This window comes from Chrysemys picta, chromosome 1, assembly GCF_011386835.1.
Source record: "Chrysemys picta bellii isolate R12L10 chromosome 1, ASM1138683v2, whole genome shotgun sequence".
Taxonomy (NCBI): domain Eukaryota; kingdom Metazoa; phylum Chordata; order Testudines; family Emydidae; genus Chrysemys; species Chrysemys picta.
In genome coordinates, this window is record NC_088791.1 from 124,752,712 (window position 1) to 124,772,784 (window position 20,073).

Here is a 20,073-nt window from a genome sequence, read left to right on the forward strand (position 1 = left end):
GCCCCAAGTCCTTAAACCAGAGCTTAGGTGAGACATAGGTGGGCATGAGCCTTGAACTAGCTCTCTGCACAAGGATGAATTTCAACCAATAAGGGGAGAAAGGGTTGTGATGTAGGCAAGAGTAGGTGTAGTCATGAGTGATTCACCTTGTTCCCAGTCCTGGAGGCAAAACTATAACAAGCAGGAGCTATTTTGTGTGCGCATCTGGCCTTCTGATACTTGACAAGGACAAAATGAACTCAAAAAGAAGACACTTTTCAGCCTGCGTATGTTAATGAAACAAATGACCAAACCTCCATGCATGGAACATGTCTTTATTAAATAGGCAAGCAAGCACAGAAGTATAATGTGTAGTGCTTAATAGTCATACAGTACTAAAAATATAAAAATAGAAATAAAATTTCACTGAAAGCAGTTTCACTCACAAATATACAAGGAAAGGTGCTGTCAAGCCACATCATGCCACACCACTTGCCAATTGCTGCATTGACAGGTTATTTTCCAACAGAAGCAAAATACTAAAATCTGTTAGTCCTTCCTCACAGCTTTTGGTGAGATATACTATAGGGCTAGCAAAACGGGCCTCCTGCAGCTGAGAACCTAAAAATATAGATTTTTAACTGAAGAATCAAATAATTCTGTAGAATCTCATTGCTATGGTAGCCTGCGCCAGGTTAAGTATGTAACTACCCACAGGCAAATCAGGGAAATAAAAAGACTTAGAAAAAATAAACTTGAATCCTGCTTATAAATCAGACTATTAATGGCTGACAGTCAATTACTGCAACTGTATTCTGCATAAATACCATCGCTTGTGTAATACTCCCATCTGCTGGAGTATCCTTAAAAATCTCTTCTTCAAGACCTGCTAGTTCATTTACGTATTTGTACCAACATGTACAACCATCTTCAAATTATGTCTGAATGGTTCTAAAAGTGCTACACATACTAAGTTTCCTCAACTCCCATGATTTCAATTAAACTTGAGGGTGCTCAGAATCCAGCAGAACGCTCTCGTTACCTAAGGGGATCATTCTCAATGGGTGAAACTCAGACCTGTGTGGAAGACCAGCACGTATCACAGAAATCCTGGGAGAAATGGACTCCTAACCATAGACCCAGCACAAGCCCCATGCACCACTTACAACTCACTTACACCCTATGCTGAGGGCTTGAGTGAGACTTAAGTGCTGAACAGGCCTTTGTGATGGCCCGCTCTCTTCACAGGGATGAATTTCATTCACTCTGAAAACAGCCACTCTTATCAGACATAAGAGCATGTGTGCGTGGAGTGACAACCACAGTTATGTTTGTCTTGCAAAGTATGCCAGCGAATGGTATCCACTCAGAAATCCTACAAATAATGGAAGTGTGAAAATTAAAGGAAACCCCCATCTTTATCCTTTTAATTTGGGATAGGATTGTTTTGTCCTTGACATTCCAACTATAAAAATAAATGTGACAGCTAACCCCTGAGATCATTCTAGCATACAGTTTGGTTTGGCCTATTACTGATTTCCTTCTGAAATAATTTTTTATTTGGTTTACTGAATTTTATTTAGGTTTCCAGTGAAAAGCTTCTATAAAATACATTAAATAATCAATGTGGGGCTGAAAAAGTGTACATTCTAGTTGCATATATGATACATACCTTATACTTATATAATACATTCCATAACAGCTGAGTATTCTTGTATTATCTATGAAATTCTTGCATGTTGACAAAAGATTAAAATGCTGAAGGATAAACAGCTGTTTAGGATCAAGAATAATAGTGTTTCCTATGGTTTACTTAGATTTTGTTTGTTTTTAAATCATGTTACACATAATAGCTACAGTAGTTTGTCCAGCAGGAAATAAATGAATGCATAAAGCACTTTTAGCTAATATTTGGATATTGTATGCATGCATGTTTTTTATAAATAAAAGTCAAATGTGAGGTCACACTTTCCCATCTTCTGCTTATAAACTAAATCAAATTTCTCATTCATTGACACAGTGAAGATGTCTTTCCATAGCCCAACTCGTCCTGAAATACAGAGAAAGAGCAGAAGTCAGACTGGTGACATAACAGAACACCGGCTTTTCTAAAATTATGTGTCTGATGAGATGGGGTACCAGGCACCTCCTGTCAACTGCAGATCAACCTCTACTCACTTTTACTTCAATGAGACTTGGGATGCTTAGCCTCCACAGGAGGTGTGATTCATTCATACACCCCAATAAATCCCTTTGAAGCCCTCAAAATAGGTGCCACATTCCTTGTGTTGGCCATCTACACAGGGGTGAATTTCATCCCGAAAGCATTCATCCCCTTGAAGGATTTGGCCCAATATCTTTAAATAACAATAATAGGTACCACATTTGTTTTGACTATTATTACATTAGAACCCCAATTTTACGAACTAATTGGAGATTGAAGAGTTCATAATTGAACATCTCAAAATTACAGTAGGTCTGGTGCACACATTGCAGTAATGTTCACGGCCTCGCTTTCTTTTTAAACCACTTTTTAAACCACTACAAAGGGATTTCCAATGCACTGAAGACAGTGAAATGGGAAAGGATGTTCACTGTTTTTCATCAACGCCACTTTTATTACATGATTTTTTTTCCATGTCAGGAAAAATGGTTCTTATAACTGGTAGTTCATAAGATTGGTGTTCATAAAATAGAGGTTCTACTGTAACTTAATTGTGGATTTCAGATCTCACTGCAGACGATGGTGGTTTAATTATCCCCTTTTGAATCAGGGATGTATTTACACGGTTGCTGAAACTTCATCACGCATTGGTGGAAGGATACACCCAGAAGAGAATAAAATAACACTAAAGAACATTAAGTGCCTTTATTTTATTTCAGTATATGTATAAAAGGTGTTTATGATTGCACAAATATAATGAGGCAATTTCTCAAAGATGAGTGAATACCTAAATTATGCCTACAAAAATGTGCATACAGGTACTCAGTTTGTGGATATAAACGTGAATCGTGCATGCATAATGAGTGTATGCACATTTTCTGTGGGGACAATTTAGCCATCCATGTTTGAAAATTTGGCTCCTTGTATAAAATATTTTTACTTTCCTACTGAAACCAACTAATAAAATGACCTGAAAATGACATTAAAGTTGCCAGTAAAACACTCTGGGCCTCATTCACCACTGTGTCATTCTGGTTTTATGCCACTTTAACTCAGTCAAAATCAACTGGAGAAACACAGTGTTGAATTGGGCTCATACTGTATAATGAATCCACCAACTATAATTAGTTGGTTTCAGTAGGAAAGTAAAAATATTTTATCCACTGGGCCTGAGATTAATTCTCCTCTCATTTACAGACGTTTAAGTGAAGATTAGCTCTATTCAAATCAAGGGTGTTATACTGCCATAACACGGAGGAGAGTCAGGACCATGCTACCACAGAACTTAATCATATTAACAAGACCACAGATTACACAAAGGAGACCTGATGATGCATTTGATGCATATGAGAAACTCCTAGTTAATGTAATGAAAGTTGCTCATATATGATAGCTACATAATTGGGGCCAAGGACATAATTCAGTAGCGTAGCTGGGGGGGTGCAGGGGAAGCAGCTGCTTCCCGTCAGCACATTTTCCAAAAGCGGCACCTTAGTTAGGGGTTACCATGGCGCCAGTGGGCAGGGCCCACGCTCTGCTCTGAAGCTTGGCCTGCCGGGCTGGCGCTGGGCTCCTGCAGGCAAGGGGGGGCAGCACAGCTGGAGGAGCTATAGGGAGGGGGTGACACGGCTGGAGGAGCCATGGGGGGGGGCACGGACGGAGGAGCAATGGGGGGGGACTGTGGGGGCGGCACAGCACGGCCGGAGGAGCCATGGGAGGGGCGGCGCGGCCCGAGGAGTGTGTGGGGGGGCGCAGCATGGCAGCCCACAGCGTGGCTGGAGGAGCCATGGGGGGGGGGGCAGCGCAGCCGGAGGAGCCATGGGGAGGGGGGCGTGGAGCGGCCAGAGGAGGAGCCAAGGGGGGGGGCCCTTTTTAATGTTTGCTCCCCCTGCTCTTAGAACCTGGCTACGCCACTGACATAATTATCTGTCAGCACTGTCAAAAAGTTTGCAATGAGTGTCCCCCCAACTGCACAGTGACTTGAAGTTAGTTATTACACATGACAAGTGTCATTTTGCGAAATAATTATTTTCCTAGTACCCCTGAAGATATAATTCACTACTAGAAGGGGTTTTTAAATCCCCAAAGATCAAGGCTTTGAAATTGACTGAAAATGCTTAATCTGACAGTTTTTGACAAATAAATGCTGGTATTGCCTTTCCTGTGTCAAACAGGGCAGTGAGTACTATTAATAAAAATGTTCTTGCAGTCATAAAAGTCAGGTATTGATTTCAGTTGTGTTCTAGCAACACTTATGGGACAAATACAGTACACTGTGCAACATAAAATCATACATTATCCTTTAGGTAATAAAAAAGGATTCTTCCTTTGTCTCAAAAATAAAATTGAAGAACCTTGTTATTCCTGAATCTCTCTAATGATACTTTAGGTACAAATCACAAGTTTTATAAATGGCATGTACTACAGTGTATTTTACTAGCATCTATTTCTCAACCATATAGACTGATAGCTTGTCAAAAAGTTACCCACCTGGTTTATCATTTGAATCATGCAACTGTGTAATTTATGATGTGATATGAAGCAAATATAAGTAATATAGCTAATCAAAATGCTCTGCTTTCACAGCAGCTCAGGTTTTCTTCAGAGTAAAGATCAATGTGCTAAAAGAAAAAAAATTAAAGAACCAAAATAAAGCAAAATAATAACGTAAACGTAGTTGATAAATTAAAAATATTTGGAACAAATTACAGTAAACTGTGGTTACTCCTGGGGGAATTCTGCGACACTGCACAATTCAGGGGTGGGGGTGTCCTAGAGGGTTCATGGCAGCTGCAGTTCCCAGCATGCCTTGAGGGAAGGAGACAGCAGCACGCAGGAAACTCCACACAAGCCTGGGACCAAGAATCAGGCTGTTTCTCCCTCTGGATCCCTGGGCTCTGAGGGGTAGGAGGGTGGGTGTCTGGGCTGGGGGCCCTCGTGGCTGGGCTCTGGGCTGGAGGGGGTGCAGGCCTCTAGGCAAGGGGGGCCCTCACAGCTGGCCTTGGGGGGGAGGAGGTGCGGGTATCTGGGCTCTGGCAGGGAGGAGGTGCGGTTATCTAGGCTGCAGAACCCTGTGGCTGGGCTCAGGGGTGTACAGGGTCAGGTATATTGTCTGGGCTCTAGGCGGGGAGGGGCTGGGCTGGGCTGGGGGGGGGGCACAGAGAAACAGGTACTGGGTTATCATAGGAGTTTCTTTAACTCTATTCCTGGAGGAATTTTTGTGTGTATCTGTATTGTTACAGACATACTTGCTGGCAGGTATTTTGAAATAAATTACTAAAATAATAGAAACTGGCATGATTATGTAGTGTTATTTTGACAAATAAAATTTGCAGAATTTTAAAATATTGTGCACAGATTTTTTATTTTTTGGTGCAGAATTTAATTTTTTGGCACAGAATTCCCCCAGGAGCATGTGGTGTTATTGCTACCATGCTATATCACAAATGAACAGAGGACAAAACTGCCATTAATGAAGTTGCATTTTGAAGAAACAAAACATTGCAAAAGCCAAAAACAGCAATCAAAATGAATTCAAAATAAGGAATTTCAATAAAAAGCAGACAGCAAATAAATGTCCAGATACTTATTTTGTGGTAGAGGAGGGAGCTACAGTAGTCAACTAAGAGCTTATGTACAGTGCCTAGCACAAACGGATACTGATCCCTGACTGGGGCTTCTAGGTTGTAATGTAAAACAATAGACAATAATAACAGCAACAGGGTAGGAACACAAAAGACAGACCATCACCCTGCACCTGTTCTGGATGCCATCCAGACAGGCTGGTTTACAGAGACGCTACCGTGACCTCCAATTGAGGAGTGGCAGGTTGTGGTGTTCTCACCACAGCCAGTCTCTCTTTCCTCACGACTGCCAGTCAAAAGGCCAGCGAAATCACTCTCCATAAGAGCCAATCAGGGAGCGAGGAAGCAGCAGCACCAATGCCATGGCCTCATCCCTTGCCCCTGCTGAGCAGTTGAGCCATAGATGGCGATTAAAAGGAAGGTACCGCTGCCTTTGTCTCTCTCTCCCCCCACCCTGGGAAAACTGAATGGCCAGGCCAAATTCTAATTTAACTATCCTATTGTACTGAAAGGCAGTACATGAACTGGCAGAGGAATTGATGGTATCTCCGCTGTGTTTTCCCTCCAGGAGAGAGGTCACGGCTGTAAATCCCAAGCGGGAGTTAGGCGCCTAACTCCCTTTGAGGGGCAGGGTTTAGACCACACCCTTCTTTTGCCATTTCCTATTGGCTAGCTTAGGTGTCTCCTCACAGTGTGCTGGCTTTTGTGACTCCCATTCTTAGGCACCTAACAGTTCCCACGCACTGTATAGGGAGCCTGGGTGCCTATGTCAGGGCTGAGGAGTGCATTAGTGGCAGGGCGACTAAAGTAAGGCACTGCAATGCTGAGCCAAAGTCTCTTTTGTGGATCCAGTCCTGGGTATTTTTTGCAGTGAGCTATATCGCTGACAAAGACAGAAACTGAGGGGAAGGGGGGGGGGGGGGAGTCCTTTAACTCGACCTGCTAACTCATGCGAAAACTACAAACTGCTTTGTTTTCACTAGGATTTTACCTCATTAGTTAACTTGAGCTAAGAATCCCCCTTTTTGGCCAGTGAACACATGGTCTATGAGGTAGGTGAGAATTATTATTATAGCTGTTTTCAGATAGGTGAACGGAGGCACACAAAGGCTCAAGGTCACTGAGCAAGTCAAATACAAAGCAGGGAATGGATCTCAGGAACTCCGATTCCCAGTCTGCTACTCGAATAACTGCACTGCCTCTCTACAGTATACAGGGTGTCTTTCCATGCCAGGCTTGCAGAGTAACAGATTTTTCAGATGAAAATAAGGAGCTGCCTTATGAAGACTGATCACATGCTAATGTCATGCCAATATTCAAAAAAGGCCAGTGGGATGATCCAGATGATTGTAGTTAGCCTGATGTCAGTCCTGAGCAAAGTCATGGAAAAAGCCGATACAGGATTCAATCAATAAAGCACTAAAGGAGGGGAATTAATGCCACTCAGCATGGATTTTATGGAAAATAGATCCTGTCAAACAAGGCTGTTTTCATTCTATGATGAGACTACATGTTTGGTTGATAAAGGTAACTATGTAGATGTAATATACTTACACTTTTGTAAAGCATTTGACTTAGTATGACACAACATTCGGATAAAAAAAAATTAGCACTATACACTATCAATAGAGCATAGAATAAATGGACTAAGAACAGGCTAACTGATAGATCTCAAAAAGTAATTGTCATTGGCAAACCATTATTGAATAGGATGCTTCTAGTGAGATTGGCAGGGATCATACTAAGCCCAATGCTGTTCAGTATTTTTATCAATGATTGTGAAGTAAAAATAAAATCACTGCTTATAAAAATTGTGGCTGGTACAAAGATTGGCAGAGTGGTAAATAAGGATGAGGACAGGTAATCGTACAGAGTAATCTGTATCACTTGGTTACCTGGGCACTTTCAAACAAAATACAAGATCACACATCCAGGAACAAGGAATGCAGGCCGTACCTACAGAATGGAGATCGGTATCCTGGGAAGCAGCGACTCGGAAAAGTATTTAGGGGTCATAATGGATAAACAATGTGAGTTCCTAGTGTGATGTTGTGGCAAAAAGGGCTAATGCTATCCTTGGATGTAGAAACAGGGGAGTGGTGAATAGGAGTAAGAAGGTGAGACCAATATTGGGATACCGTGTACAGTTTTAGTGTCCATGTTTTTAAAAGGATGTTGAAAGACTGTAAAAGGTGAAGAAAAAGCTACAAAAGTGATTTGAGGGCTGGAGAAAATACTTACAGAGGTTTAAAGAACTCAGTCTCTTTAGCTTCTCAAAAAGAAGATTGAAAGGTAACACAGGGAGAAAATACCAGATACTAAAGAGCTGTTTAATCTAGCACAGTGGTCTCCCACCTTTTTATGCTCAAGATCACTTTTTGAATCTAAGGGCAACCCAGGATCTACCCCGACCCTTCCCAGAGGTCCCGCCCCTACCCCAAAGCTCCACCCTGCTCACTCCATTCCCCCCCCCCATCTCTGTCACTCACTCTCTCCCACCCTCACTCACTTTCACCGGGCTGGGGCAGGGGGTTGGCGTTCAGGAGGGGTTGCGGGCTCTGGGCTGGGGCTGAGGGGTTAGCAGTGTGGGACGGGGCTCTGGGCTGAGCCTAGTGCAGGGGGTTGGGGTGCAGGAGGGTGTGAGGGGTGCAAGCTCTAGGAGGGAGTTTGGGTGCAGGAGGGGGCTCCAGGTTGGGACAGAGTGTTGGGGTGCAGGAGGGGGTACAGTGTGCTGGCTCTGGGAGGGGAGTCAGGGCTGGGGCTTGAGGTGCAGGAGGGTTTGTGGTGCAGGAGGATCTATGGGGTGCTGGCTTCGGGAGGGGGCTCAGGGCTGGGGTGCTCCCTGCCTACCCCGGCCCCACACCGCTCCCGGAAGGGGCCAACACACCCCTGCAGCCACTGGGGGGGGGGGGCATGTTACTCTGTGCACTGCCCCTCTCTGTAAGCGCTGGCCCCACAGCTCTCCCAGCCAATGGGAACTGCGGGCACAGTGTTTGCAGGCAGGAGCAGCGCATGGAGGGAGACCCCTGCCCCCCGGGGACCGCGGGACTGCACTGGCCGCTTCTGGGAGTGGCGTGGAGCCAGGCTAGGCAGGGAGTCTGCCTTAGCGGCAGCCACACTGTGCCACCGGGGATTGAGATCGACTGGGAGATCCTATAGGATCGACCAGTCGATCGCGATCGACTGGTTGGTGACCACTGATCTAGCAGATAAAGGTATAACAAGAACCAATGATTGGAAGCTGAAGCCTGACAAATTCAAATTAGAAATAAGGCACACATTTTTTACAGTGAGGGTGACTAACTATTGGAACAAACTACCAAGGAAAATGATAGATTCTCCATCTCTTCTTGTCTTCAAATCAAGATATCATGCCATTCTGGAAGAGATGCTTTAGTCAAACACTAGTTATTGGGCTCAATGCAGCAGTAACTGGGTGAAATTCTATGGCCCGTGTTATACCAGAGGTCAGACTAGATGATCTAATCTAATGGTCCCTCTGGCCTTAAAATGTAGTGGTTATCTTTGCTGATGCTAGATGGTCACCTCCTTCTTACAACCAGGTTGTTTTTGTTGTTTTTTTTCTCTCAATCAAATGCCTCTTTTAGGGCCAAATGTATCACTTATATAAGCAGAGACAACACATTTAAAGTCAGTGGTGTTGCACCCATTTGCACCAATGCTGAAGCTGGCCCAATACCTTTAAAATATTTGTAAATATGCAATGTTCATCCTGGATGCTTTTATTTTCTTTTAAATCACGTTCACTCCTTTGTCCCAATACTAAATGGTCAAAGTTCCTATCAGACTAATGATAATTTTCCCTATGTTGTTTCAATAACATTTTACTGTAGATTGAATTTAAGACAATAATTTGCCAACACATCCTGTCCTTTATCAATCCATCACTTATCCTTTTGTGACATCCACCTGAAGAAGTTACTGTGTATATGACACATACCCCTGCCAACTGGAAGGGCTTCTGCATTACAGCACTGATCAATGAGTTGATGGCAATGTTCCACCATGGATTCCAGCTGTGCTTTGTCATAAGAAACTCCCAAGAATCTCACCAGCTGCTCAACCATTGTTGCAAGGTCCTGTAAGAAAATATTTAAAAACAAGTAAAAGTTAATAGACTTCAGGATTAAATATACAAATGCAAAAAATGTGTTGAAGTGGAGTTAAGGTTGCAACCGCAAAATAGCATCGTGTGCTGCTTGGGCCCTTCCTGAGTGTGAAAGTTGAATCCCCCAAACTCAAATGCTGGAAAACCAGCAAATGCCAGGGGCAGAAACATAGATACCTAGGAAACCTTAAGTGCCTGCAGGGCCTGGTGTGAGTTTTGTGAATTGAAATGGAGCCAAAACTGAGACTTCGTGACTTAGGTATCTACATCTGGTATTTAAGCGCCTAAGTAGCTTTGTGGATCTGGCCGTAAATCCTTATTAAGGCTCTTAAATAAATTACCTGATTTTCAAAAAGTGCTGAGCAACTTCACAGCTTTCATGAAAGTCAGTGGATGCTGCTGGTCATCAATGCTTTGAAAAATTAGGCCACACATTTGGGAGTTCAAGTATGGACTCAGGAGTCTGACTTTAGACTCCTAATTTGATGAATCTGAGTCACGATCAATATCAGGCAATAGAAAATTCTTTATAATATCTGGTTTACCTTGTGCATATCTTCATACTTGAGGAAAAGTACATTGGAGTCCATGTGATGTTCCCAGAATTCTTGCACATGCTCAAACCATGAACCATATCCTACTGCAGAGACAGAGAACATTATAACTGACAAGGAATATGATCAATATTGTTATGAGTCCCTCTTGACAGGAACTGAGGAAAATAAGTACATTTGAATGACTGAAGCACTTTATACTTGCAAGGAAATTTTGTTTGTTTCTGCAGTGTTCTTATGCCTAATAAGGAACATCACTGAAATAGAGTATAGTCTCCATCAGTGTTGATGAGATCTTAACACCTTCACAGAGAGCTGATTTGCCCTAAAGCAGTGGTTCTCAAAGCCGGTCTGCCGCTTGTTCAGGGAAAGCCCCTGGCTGGCCGGGCCAGTTGTTTTACCTGCCGTGTCCGCAGGTTCGGCCGATCGCGACTCCCAAGGGTCGCGGTTTGCCACTCCAGGCCAATGGTGGCTGCGGGAAGGGCAGCCAGCACATCCCTCAGCCCGCGCCACTTCCCGCAGCCCCAATTGGCCTGGAGCGGCAAACTGCAGCCTGTGGGAGCCGCGATCGGCCGAACCTGCGGACGCGGCAGGTAAACAAACGGGCCCAGCCCCCAGGGGCTTTCCCTGAACAAGCAACGGACCGGCTTTGAGAACCACTGCCCTAAAGGCATGTTATTGTGGCTACGCATTCAATGCAAAAGGCCACCGTGTTGCATGATGAGCACTCTTTTGAGCTCAATAATACGGATGCATTGCTCATGAGTTGAAAGGGAGCCAGCAGAAAAAATGTGCATGTAGATTCCCAATCACTATGCACATAGGCGTGCGCAGCCCATTTCATTAGGGTGTGCACCCAGGGAGCCCCGCCCTAGCCCCGCCCCATCCACTCCCTCCTACTTCCTGCCCCCTGACTGCCACTCTCAGAACCCCCAACCCCCCCCGCTTCTTGTCCCCTGACTATCCCCTACTGGGACCCCTGCCCCTAACTGCCCCCCAAGACCCCACCCCCTATCTAAGCCTCCCTGCTCCTTGTCCCCTGACTGCCCCCCTAGGACCCTACCCCCTACCTGTCCCCTGACTGCCCCGACCCTTATCCACTCCCACGCCTATCCAACCGCTCCCCGCCCCCTGACAGGACCGCCAGAACTCCCAACCCATCCAACCCCCTCTGCTCCCTGTCTCCCCCAACCCCTCTCCACACCCCTGCCTCCTGACAGCCCCCCCCAGAACTCCCAACTCATCCAATCCCCCCCAGCTCCTTGTCCCCTGATCACCCCCTCCAGAGGTCCCCCCACCCTAACTCCCCCCCCCCAGGACCCTCCTTGCTCCCTGTCCCCTATCTATCCCCCGCCCCTTGACAGATCCCGGAACTCCCATGCTCCATCCAACCCCCCCTGCTCCGATTGCCCCCTCCAGAGACCCCCCGCCCCTAACACCCCCGCCTGGGATCCCACCCCCATCCAACCCACCCTGCTCCCTGTCCCCTGACTCCCCCCACCCCTTATCCAACCCCCCTGGCCCCGGACTCCTTACCATGGCATGAGATGAGGCTCCTAGCCTCCCCGCGGAGCCAAATGCTGCCCCGCGGGAGCGCGCTCAGCCCCGGCTCCCAGAGCACTGCACACGGGGCAGCATGGCTCCAGGGGAGGGGGGGAGGTAACTGCCTCCCCATGGAGCCAAACCCTGCCCCACGGGAGCGTGCAGCCCCGGCCCCCAGAGCGCTGTGCTTGCGGCAGCAGGACTCATGGGGAGGGAGAAAGGTGGGGGAGGGGCCAGCAGCTTGCTGCGCTCGGCCGGGCTCTCCGGCCGGGGAGCGCAGACCCCGCAGCTTGCCGCGCCTGGAGAGGGGAGCCATTTGCCCACCCCTGCCTTAGGGTGTGCCTGGGCACACCCGGCACACCCCGTGCGCACGCCTATGACTATGCATATTACTGAATGGGAATGAGAGGACATTCCTGCAATTTACATGTCACACTACATTCCACTTCTCTTTCACTTGGCTACACTCAGCAGAAAGTGGAGATAGCTTCGAGGGAGAGAAGTGTAGATGGTCTAAGAAACCATTATCCACATTTGATAAAAGATTCCTCCTCACTACATTCCTATGTGCAATGCAATTTCTAGGGCAGGTCAACATTTTCTTCCTTATTTAAGAAAGTATTGAGGAAATGGCCCTATGCATCCAAATGTTGTTCTGGAAACAAGAGTGAAAATCAAAAATAAAAATCTATAACCAGGAAATTCTACACAGTTAAATCTTTCCCCTCCCCAGTGCCCCAAAATCTAAATTTACTGTCTTGTTTCTGTTGCTTTTAAATTGTCTAGGAGTGCTTCTGCTCATCCAAAAGAATATCAGTACTTAGGGCCAGAACTTTATCTCACTTACACTGGTGTAAATCCAGAATACATCCATTGACTTCAGTCACTTTACACCAGTGTAATAAAGATCAGACACTGGTCCCTGCTATCTAAGAAAAAAATGTCTTGCTGCTAATATTATCAGAAGAAAATATATTTGGGTACACAATCCAGGCAAAAATACATTCTGAAAATTTGTTAATTTATCAGTTTGTCATCTATCATCATTTCTAATGAGTACTTCAAATCATCAAGAAGTAGGATCTGTGCAAAACAGGTGATCATTTTTCCACATTTTACACAAAACATCTTGTCACCCGACTATGGGCAATTTTCTTTTCAAATGATGTTTTTCCATGAATTCAACCAAGTAGCTATACAAAATGAGAAAATATTCCACTTCTGAACTTTGCATTTTTAATTTGGTAATGGGCTCATTTTTACTTCACAAAGGGGCCTGCTTTCATGTGAAAATTCACAAAACACAGGTCATTTTTCAGCAAAACACACCCATTTTCAATGTACATAACAGTATGTGAAAAACTGGCATTCTGAGCACTTTCTCGTTATGACTATTTCACACACCTCTAAATATGTGTTTACATTAGGGCTACAAACTGATGAAGCAAAAAATGTCACACAGGACAGCTCAATACTGGCTGCTCCTAACCCAAGCCGGGTGGATTTGATGGTGCAGAGCAGCAGCCGTTTAAGATAGTGATGACAAGTTATCATTATCTTATATGAGGAAAGCCTCTCAGATCTTCAGGGGATGATGCTACAGAATGAGGCTGTTCTCTGACTTCATCCTCATGTCCTGAAACTAAAGAGCTACCATGAAGAGAAGGTATGTGGAGGGGTTTCTACATGGCCAGGAGGGGAGGGGGATGGAGGGAGAATGATGTCATGTTGGCTCAGTCCTCTTCCTCCAGCAAAACTTTGGCCAAAGGAGCAAGTTTTCTTCTCCTTTCATTCCCACCCAGCGGAAAAAAACTGAGGGCATGACATGGTCCTTAGTTAAATGTATTACATTATAAAAGGCCCCATTTGCACAGTTATAGGAACATAGAAAGTGTTACAATGTTTTACTGACTCTGTGATGTTGGGATAAATCACATACCTGGGGCAAGATTACTGAACCTGGTACAGGAAGGTACATATTACACCTGGAGAGCTCCTGCCCACAAGAGAGGAGAGTTGCACCTCTGTGGAATGTTCCCCTTTCCCCCATCTCCATTGGAACCCCTTCACAAGGCTCCAGGATATGGATGGGGCAAGTTGGAGATGAAATGGCATGGATAGACAGTGATTCTCCCCCCTGCTGCAAACCCACAGGAGAAAACAACAATGGTTTATAAAGCCTGTTATTAACCTCCACTGGCTCATTCTTCCTTCCTATGGAACCCTGCAGTTGCATCCAATGACTACTTCAAAGTTCAGCTCCAATGGAAGCTTGCTGCCTGGGATCCAGCCGTTGCTACACAATGATTTGATTAGCAGCTAATGAGTTGTGTTAACTGGAGCTGCTGCATGATACATCCTTGTTGCATTACTAGCCTGAGCATCAGCAGCACTGTGTTTCAACCTACCCTGATGGGCCAGCTAGCTTGAGTTTAAAGCACTGACTGCCTAGAGCTAGAGATTTTTGTGTGTGGATGGGGGTCAGGTTTGGGGCAATACTCAACTCATAGCTTGAGCTAACAATGCAGTATAGACAAGCCCATAGCAACTGCCATCGCGAAACAGGCCAATAGTCCATCTTGTTTCCTACAGTGGCCAGAACCAGATATTTCAGAGGAAGGCATAAAACCTCGACAATACCCTTAATTTTATGATACTTAATACCTTGATTTTACAATACCACAATGTAGCTATGGTGTGCTTCACTGCAGATAGGCTAAAGGGCATTCCCACATAGTGCCTGGTCCCTTCTTCTTGACTATGACAAAAACTTTCACTCTTCGCTTGGTCCAATCCTGTGAGGAGCAGGGTGACTCCCAACAGGTGATGAGTGCTATCAACATCCACTGAAATCAACAGGAGCTGAGGATGCTTGGTAATTCCCACAAGGCACCTGGCACATTGCAGGATTAGGCCCTGATTGACCTCAATGGGAGTTTTGCCTGAGTAAGCTGCTGCAGGACTAAATCCACAGTGCCCAATACTGCAGGGTGTGCAATTGTTTAGATGACATGACCATAGTTTGCATCGACATGGAGAAATTTTACAGTCTGAATCCATCCATTAAAAATCAGTTGGCAGTGCCCATGAAGCAACTAAAATATCACCAGAAATATAATTATATACCTGTAATATAATAATATATGGAATGCAGAGGTAAAAATAAACGGATAACAGATTGCATCACGCACAGAGAAAAGTTCCTTACACTTGTCATTCATAAACCTTCGACAGAATTCTTGAAATGTTCCTCTGTAGCTCATGGTTCTTAGGGAGCGGTGAAACTGGTAATAGGACACTACCAAGTCTTTGGGGTTGCGAGCCATGTATATTACCTAGGAAAGTGAAAACAATCCATGTTATTAAAAGCATATTTCCTGCACTTCGCAAACCATGCAAGCACCAGCGGGTGGTACAGCTAATCAAACACCAATTCATTTTTACCTTGGAATCGCCGTTATGGAGGTCTGAAGGCAAAAACCGATATGGTAGGTGGCTTTTTATGAGGCGAGGAGATGTGAGCTCCTAAAAGAAAATGGAAGGAGAAAACATTTCTCACAGCATCTAAGTTGGCTGGCATTCCTTCCTAAATTGTCAAATGTAAAGGTCCTTACTATACTGCTTTACATTCACAAACTCACTGCTAAAACTAATGAGATCGGCAACATGCTATTGTAGACAGTCCCATCATACCATTCCCTCCATAACATATTTAAAAACATAACAAAGTACAATAAAGCATTACAATAAAATTCGGAATCATTAAAACAAATTGAGCAGGTCAAGTGACAAAAAGGACAAAAAAATGGGATGGAGGGGAATGGTAATAAATATGGGGATTTTAAAAAAAGCATCTGAATGCTGAAAGACTTTCAGTGAAGTCAACTGTACCTTGATGATGTCCAGACCAGGCTGAGGATACTCTAGGACTGGAAGCTGTTCATCTATATTCATTAATCCAATCTCATCAGGGTCAGCTCCCTGACTCACTAGATATACCACTTCCTGTAGCAAGCCTGTGCCTCCAAAGATAAATCAAATAACAAAAGAGACGAGATTGTATTATAATCCTTATTTAAACAGAAACATCTGAAAGAAAAGACCTACACATACAAATAATAGCTATGTCCTTAAAGTTTTCTGAAAACTAATACAGAATCTAGAGCTACTGTAAGTACTAATGATATTGGATCTATCCCTCCAGCTGTGTTTTAAACATAAGATCTTCTTCCTTGTAAAATGTCCAAGTTATTTCACTGAGTAATTTAAATACAAATATTTAAATATAAATAGTGTTCCCAGCATCTTTAATCTCATAGCATTATACCCACATTAGTCAAAATTCACAGCATAAATGTGAGGTAGGTAAATATTAACATATCCATTTTAGAAATGAAGAATTGAGGTACAAAGAGGTTGTCCAGGGTCACACATGAGCAGCAGTAATGGGAACAGACCTCAGGATAATAGATACCCTTTTCAATTCTAAATATTAGGCAACACTACCGCTTTGCATGCACATTGAGGTCTTATGTAGAGTAGAGTTTTTGATCTTGTTGTAACTTGAGAATTTATTGATTGTCAGTTAACTCATATTAACTATACAGGAACAACTTGTTCCTGGACACAAAGGTTTGTTGCTGGTGATGTTTCACCCTAGTCAATTAATTTGAGTACAATAGGACCAAAAACTCTAATCTAGACAAGGGTTGACAGCATTGGCCCCTCCTCTTTCAGTTCTAAGGTCAAAGAGCATCTTCTCTGCAATGGTGGCTGAAAATATGCAAAACTGGACGCCCTTAAACCTTATCTTCTGGTTGGCAACCCAGTGCAATGTTCTATCAAATGGAATGGAACCTGTCATTTCCAACATAGCAGGAAACTTAGTGAATTCTCAATTAGGATTTCTTAATCCCAAAATTAGGTGGAAAAATCCTCAACCTCATCACTGCTGCACTTTAAGAGGTTGTTCAGTAAATGCATGAATGCAGGTGGTATGAAATCATAGCCTGGGAAGTACATTTCTGGGAGTTGCTTTCCAGAATGAGTCCTATAAATGTTACGACTGATGAGACCCATTTCACCTATTTAGCTGCCAGCTGAGTTCAGGGTAATTAGAATGACTTGGAAGAAGCTCCTTTATATTATGAACACCTATGTCAGTGACCAGTCTTGTGCTCCATTTACATCGGCCCTTCAAACTCTTCACTCCACTCTGCATTCTAAAGCACAGCAGATATTTTTATACATTAAAATTAACATACATATGGCACTTCAGTATTAGTCCTTGTTACTCCATGAGCACTACACTTTCCCTTATTAAACATTTATGACATGAGACATCTTGATCCTCTATAATTTATTTCTGCTTTCTAAATTCCACTTGCAAAGAAAGATGCTGTTACAGCAACCTCAGTCCATAAGAAGAAAATGTGTACCTGTTCCGGGATCAACATTAGCAGTAGAGCTTTGTAAAGGACTGTCGTCTCCATACAAACAAGAAGTCACATTCATAATACTCATGTGAATTTGGATTGGTGGGTTTAGTGGAGGGACGGATGGAAGCTTGAACTCTGCAGCATGCTCCCTGTTGACCTTGTGGTTAACCAATCAGATAACTAAGGAGAGATAACTCTCATATGGTAACCTCTGTGGCTGCTGTTGTATAGCCACTCCTGAAGAAGCCAGGCTGCTAGGGGAGAAGATGACCAGCAAACCACTAAGCTACAATGGCACTCTAGAGTTCTATATAAATCTTGGACCATCCACAGGTGTAGGAGGTTATATTTCCTGCCTGTTCCCTGATGGGGTGGGTCAGCAAGCCACACTCTCCCATGGAACAAAGAAAAGGGAAATTGGAGTTTTAAAAAAATCAATGTTTCTGCCCCATATATTATATGCGGGTTTTCCCTCCACATAGGAGAAAATATGCTCTTAGCAACTCACATGTCCTCAAATTGTCTGCTAGGCTTCTGCAAGAAATGTATGAGAAGTAGTAAGCTGTTTAGAGAGATTATTCTGGATACCACAGGGAGGGAAGTCTGGTGATTGTGTGCAGTGCAGACACTCAACAGTGCTTAGGCTAACTCATAAAAGTAAGAGGGTGGATCAAATGTCCTTTTCTTAGAAGACCAGTTGAAATTGGTGAATTTCAATAATAATAAGCACTTCTGCAGTGCTATACGACTTCACACCACCCTTCACACACCAACTGTCCTCGTGACATACCTATCCCTAAGAGAGGTTAAGTAGTTTGCCTCCAGCTAAGCATAGAACTCAGAAGTCCCTTGCCACCAGGCTTACATTCAGGACATTGAACCATGCTTCTTCCAGTCATGAACATTCTGCTGTTTTTCATCTTACTTTTCTAGGTGCTGGACCTGAGTCTCATTCACACTAAGACTCATGAGAATTAGGTCCCTTTTATTTAAGGGAAAACTTGCTGAGGTCTTCCTCTCCCTTAGCCCTAATCCAGCACTACTTCTCCTCACACCCAGCACCCTCATGCATGGATACACTTATACATGCTTTATTCTGTGTTTGGTGTGGTTGTTTGTGGAGTTAAAAAAAATATTAAGGGCAATTACCTCGATACAAATATTTATTTAAAAACAAAAACATCCTTACATTTTTAGAATTTATTTTTAAACAAAACCTAAAATGATGGATTTAAACAAAGTTGACAGCGCACCTTTAAATACAATAGAACCTCAGAGTTATGAACACTTCGCGAATGGAGGCTGTTTCTAACTTTTAAATGTTTGTAACTCTGAAAAAAACATGATCCTCCTAGGGCCAACACCCCAGAAATAGCAGTACAAACTAGTTTATAGCCATGCTGCTAATGGCTAAAAGTGCGCATTCTGTGAACTACTCCAGAGGAAGTCACAGAACAGTTAATGATGCTTCAAGAATGCTCAATGCTACTTCATTTTAGAGCAGCTATTCCCTGGCTCCTCCCACTGTTCTCTAGCCAATCTCCCCTTTTCCCATATGGCCATCTGGCTGCAAACATATTTTGTGGAAGGGGAAAATGGCAGCTGTAAAGTAAGGAACACCCTTTCTTCTTTCCTTCCCACGTGGCCAACTGTAGCTTTTTACAGAACTTTGTTTCCCTCCAAGTCACATAACAGGACAAAGCTGACCTTGAGCCCTTTCATATGTTCCTTTCTTAACCCCCTGTTTTTGAAAGTGTTATGGAAAAATACAATAAAGGTAGGCATATTTTTTCTAGGTATTCATAATGTTAACACTAGCAGTTTTCCAGCGCAGCCCGTTAGTCTCGCCTCTATTGATCCATCAGTGCTTGGTCAAATTTCAGCTAATACAATACAATGGTACCATTAAGACTCATATTTTTTTTATAGCTTCAGTAAATGCAAGTGCTTATTAAAATGAGGGATGTTAAAACTATTATAGACTGACTGAGCAAATGCTGTAAACAAATTCTCTGCCTAGTTCTGTTAATTGCTTGCAAGATGATTTTCCCTTTCCCCCCAAATGCTCAATCAATAGGAGTTTGCCTGAGAAAGACAGAGGTAACACTGCATACGGACTTAAGAATCTGGTCCTGTGTGTTTATTAATTTGGCCTAACAATAAAATAAAGCTGTACTGGATGCCATATTTCCCTAGTTCTTCTGCTATGACTTAGGTACGTAGGACCCACAATTCACATTTTGATTTGAATGAGAGTTTTCCTGAGTAAAAACTAAGGCCTACATTTTTAAAAGCAATTAGTGATTTTACCTCAATTTTTTGGGTGCCCAACATCAGACACATTAGAGAGCCTGATTTGAAGCAAGTGCTGAGCACTCACTGTCTGAAAACCAGGCCCATTTAAAGTGACATCACTTGGGCACTCAAAAATTTGAGGCAACCAAAATCACTTTTAAAAATTCAGGACTAATAGTCTTGCCCAGAAAGTCTGTGGCAGAGCCAGAAATAGAAACTACATCTCCTGCAGCCAAGTCTAGTGTCTTAACCATCAGACCAACTTTAAGGCATAAGATAAATGCTTCGTTTACAGATCCAAGGTGGGTGAGAGAATATCTGCTGGTGAGAGAGACAAGACTTCAAGCTTCCACAGAGCTCTTCTTCAGGTCTGGGAAAGACACTCAAG

General features: G+C 43.6%; 1 protein-coding gene across 4 annotated transcripts in view; it reads right to left on the reverse strand.

Moving 5' to 3' along the window:
* Nucleotides 1–298: 298 nt before the first annotated feature.
* SULT4A1 (sulfotransferase family 4A member 1) overlaps nt 299–20,073 on the reverse strand; it is a 38,784-nt gene continuing 19,009 nt past the window's right edge. The window contains exons 2-8 of one of the 4 annotated variants that reach the window (XR_010598365.1): nt 15,844–15,968; nt 15,397–15,477; nt 15,161–15,287; nt 10,402–10,496; nt 9,689–9,827; nt 4,634–4,764; nt 299–2,029 (exon numbers count right to left, since the gene is read on the reverse strand). Coding sequence is in view for 2 of the 4 variants with exons in the window: in XM_008165973.4 (XP_008164195.3) it covers nt 1,917–2,029; nt 9,689–9,827; nt 10,402–10,496; nt 15,161–15,287; nt 15,397–15,477; nt 15,844–15,974 (686 nt within the window). In the remaining 2 variants the exon portion in view is untranslated. Of the gene's footprint in view, nt 2,030–4,633; nt 4,765–9,688; nt 9,828–10,401; nt 10,497–15,160; nt 15,288–15,396; nt 15,478–15,843; nt 15,975–20,073 lie in introns of all 4 variants that reach the window. The other 3 variants (XR_508476.4, XM_008165973.4, XM_008165974.4) reach the window with 3 other exon arrangements.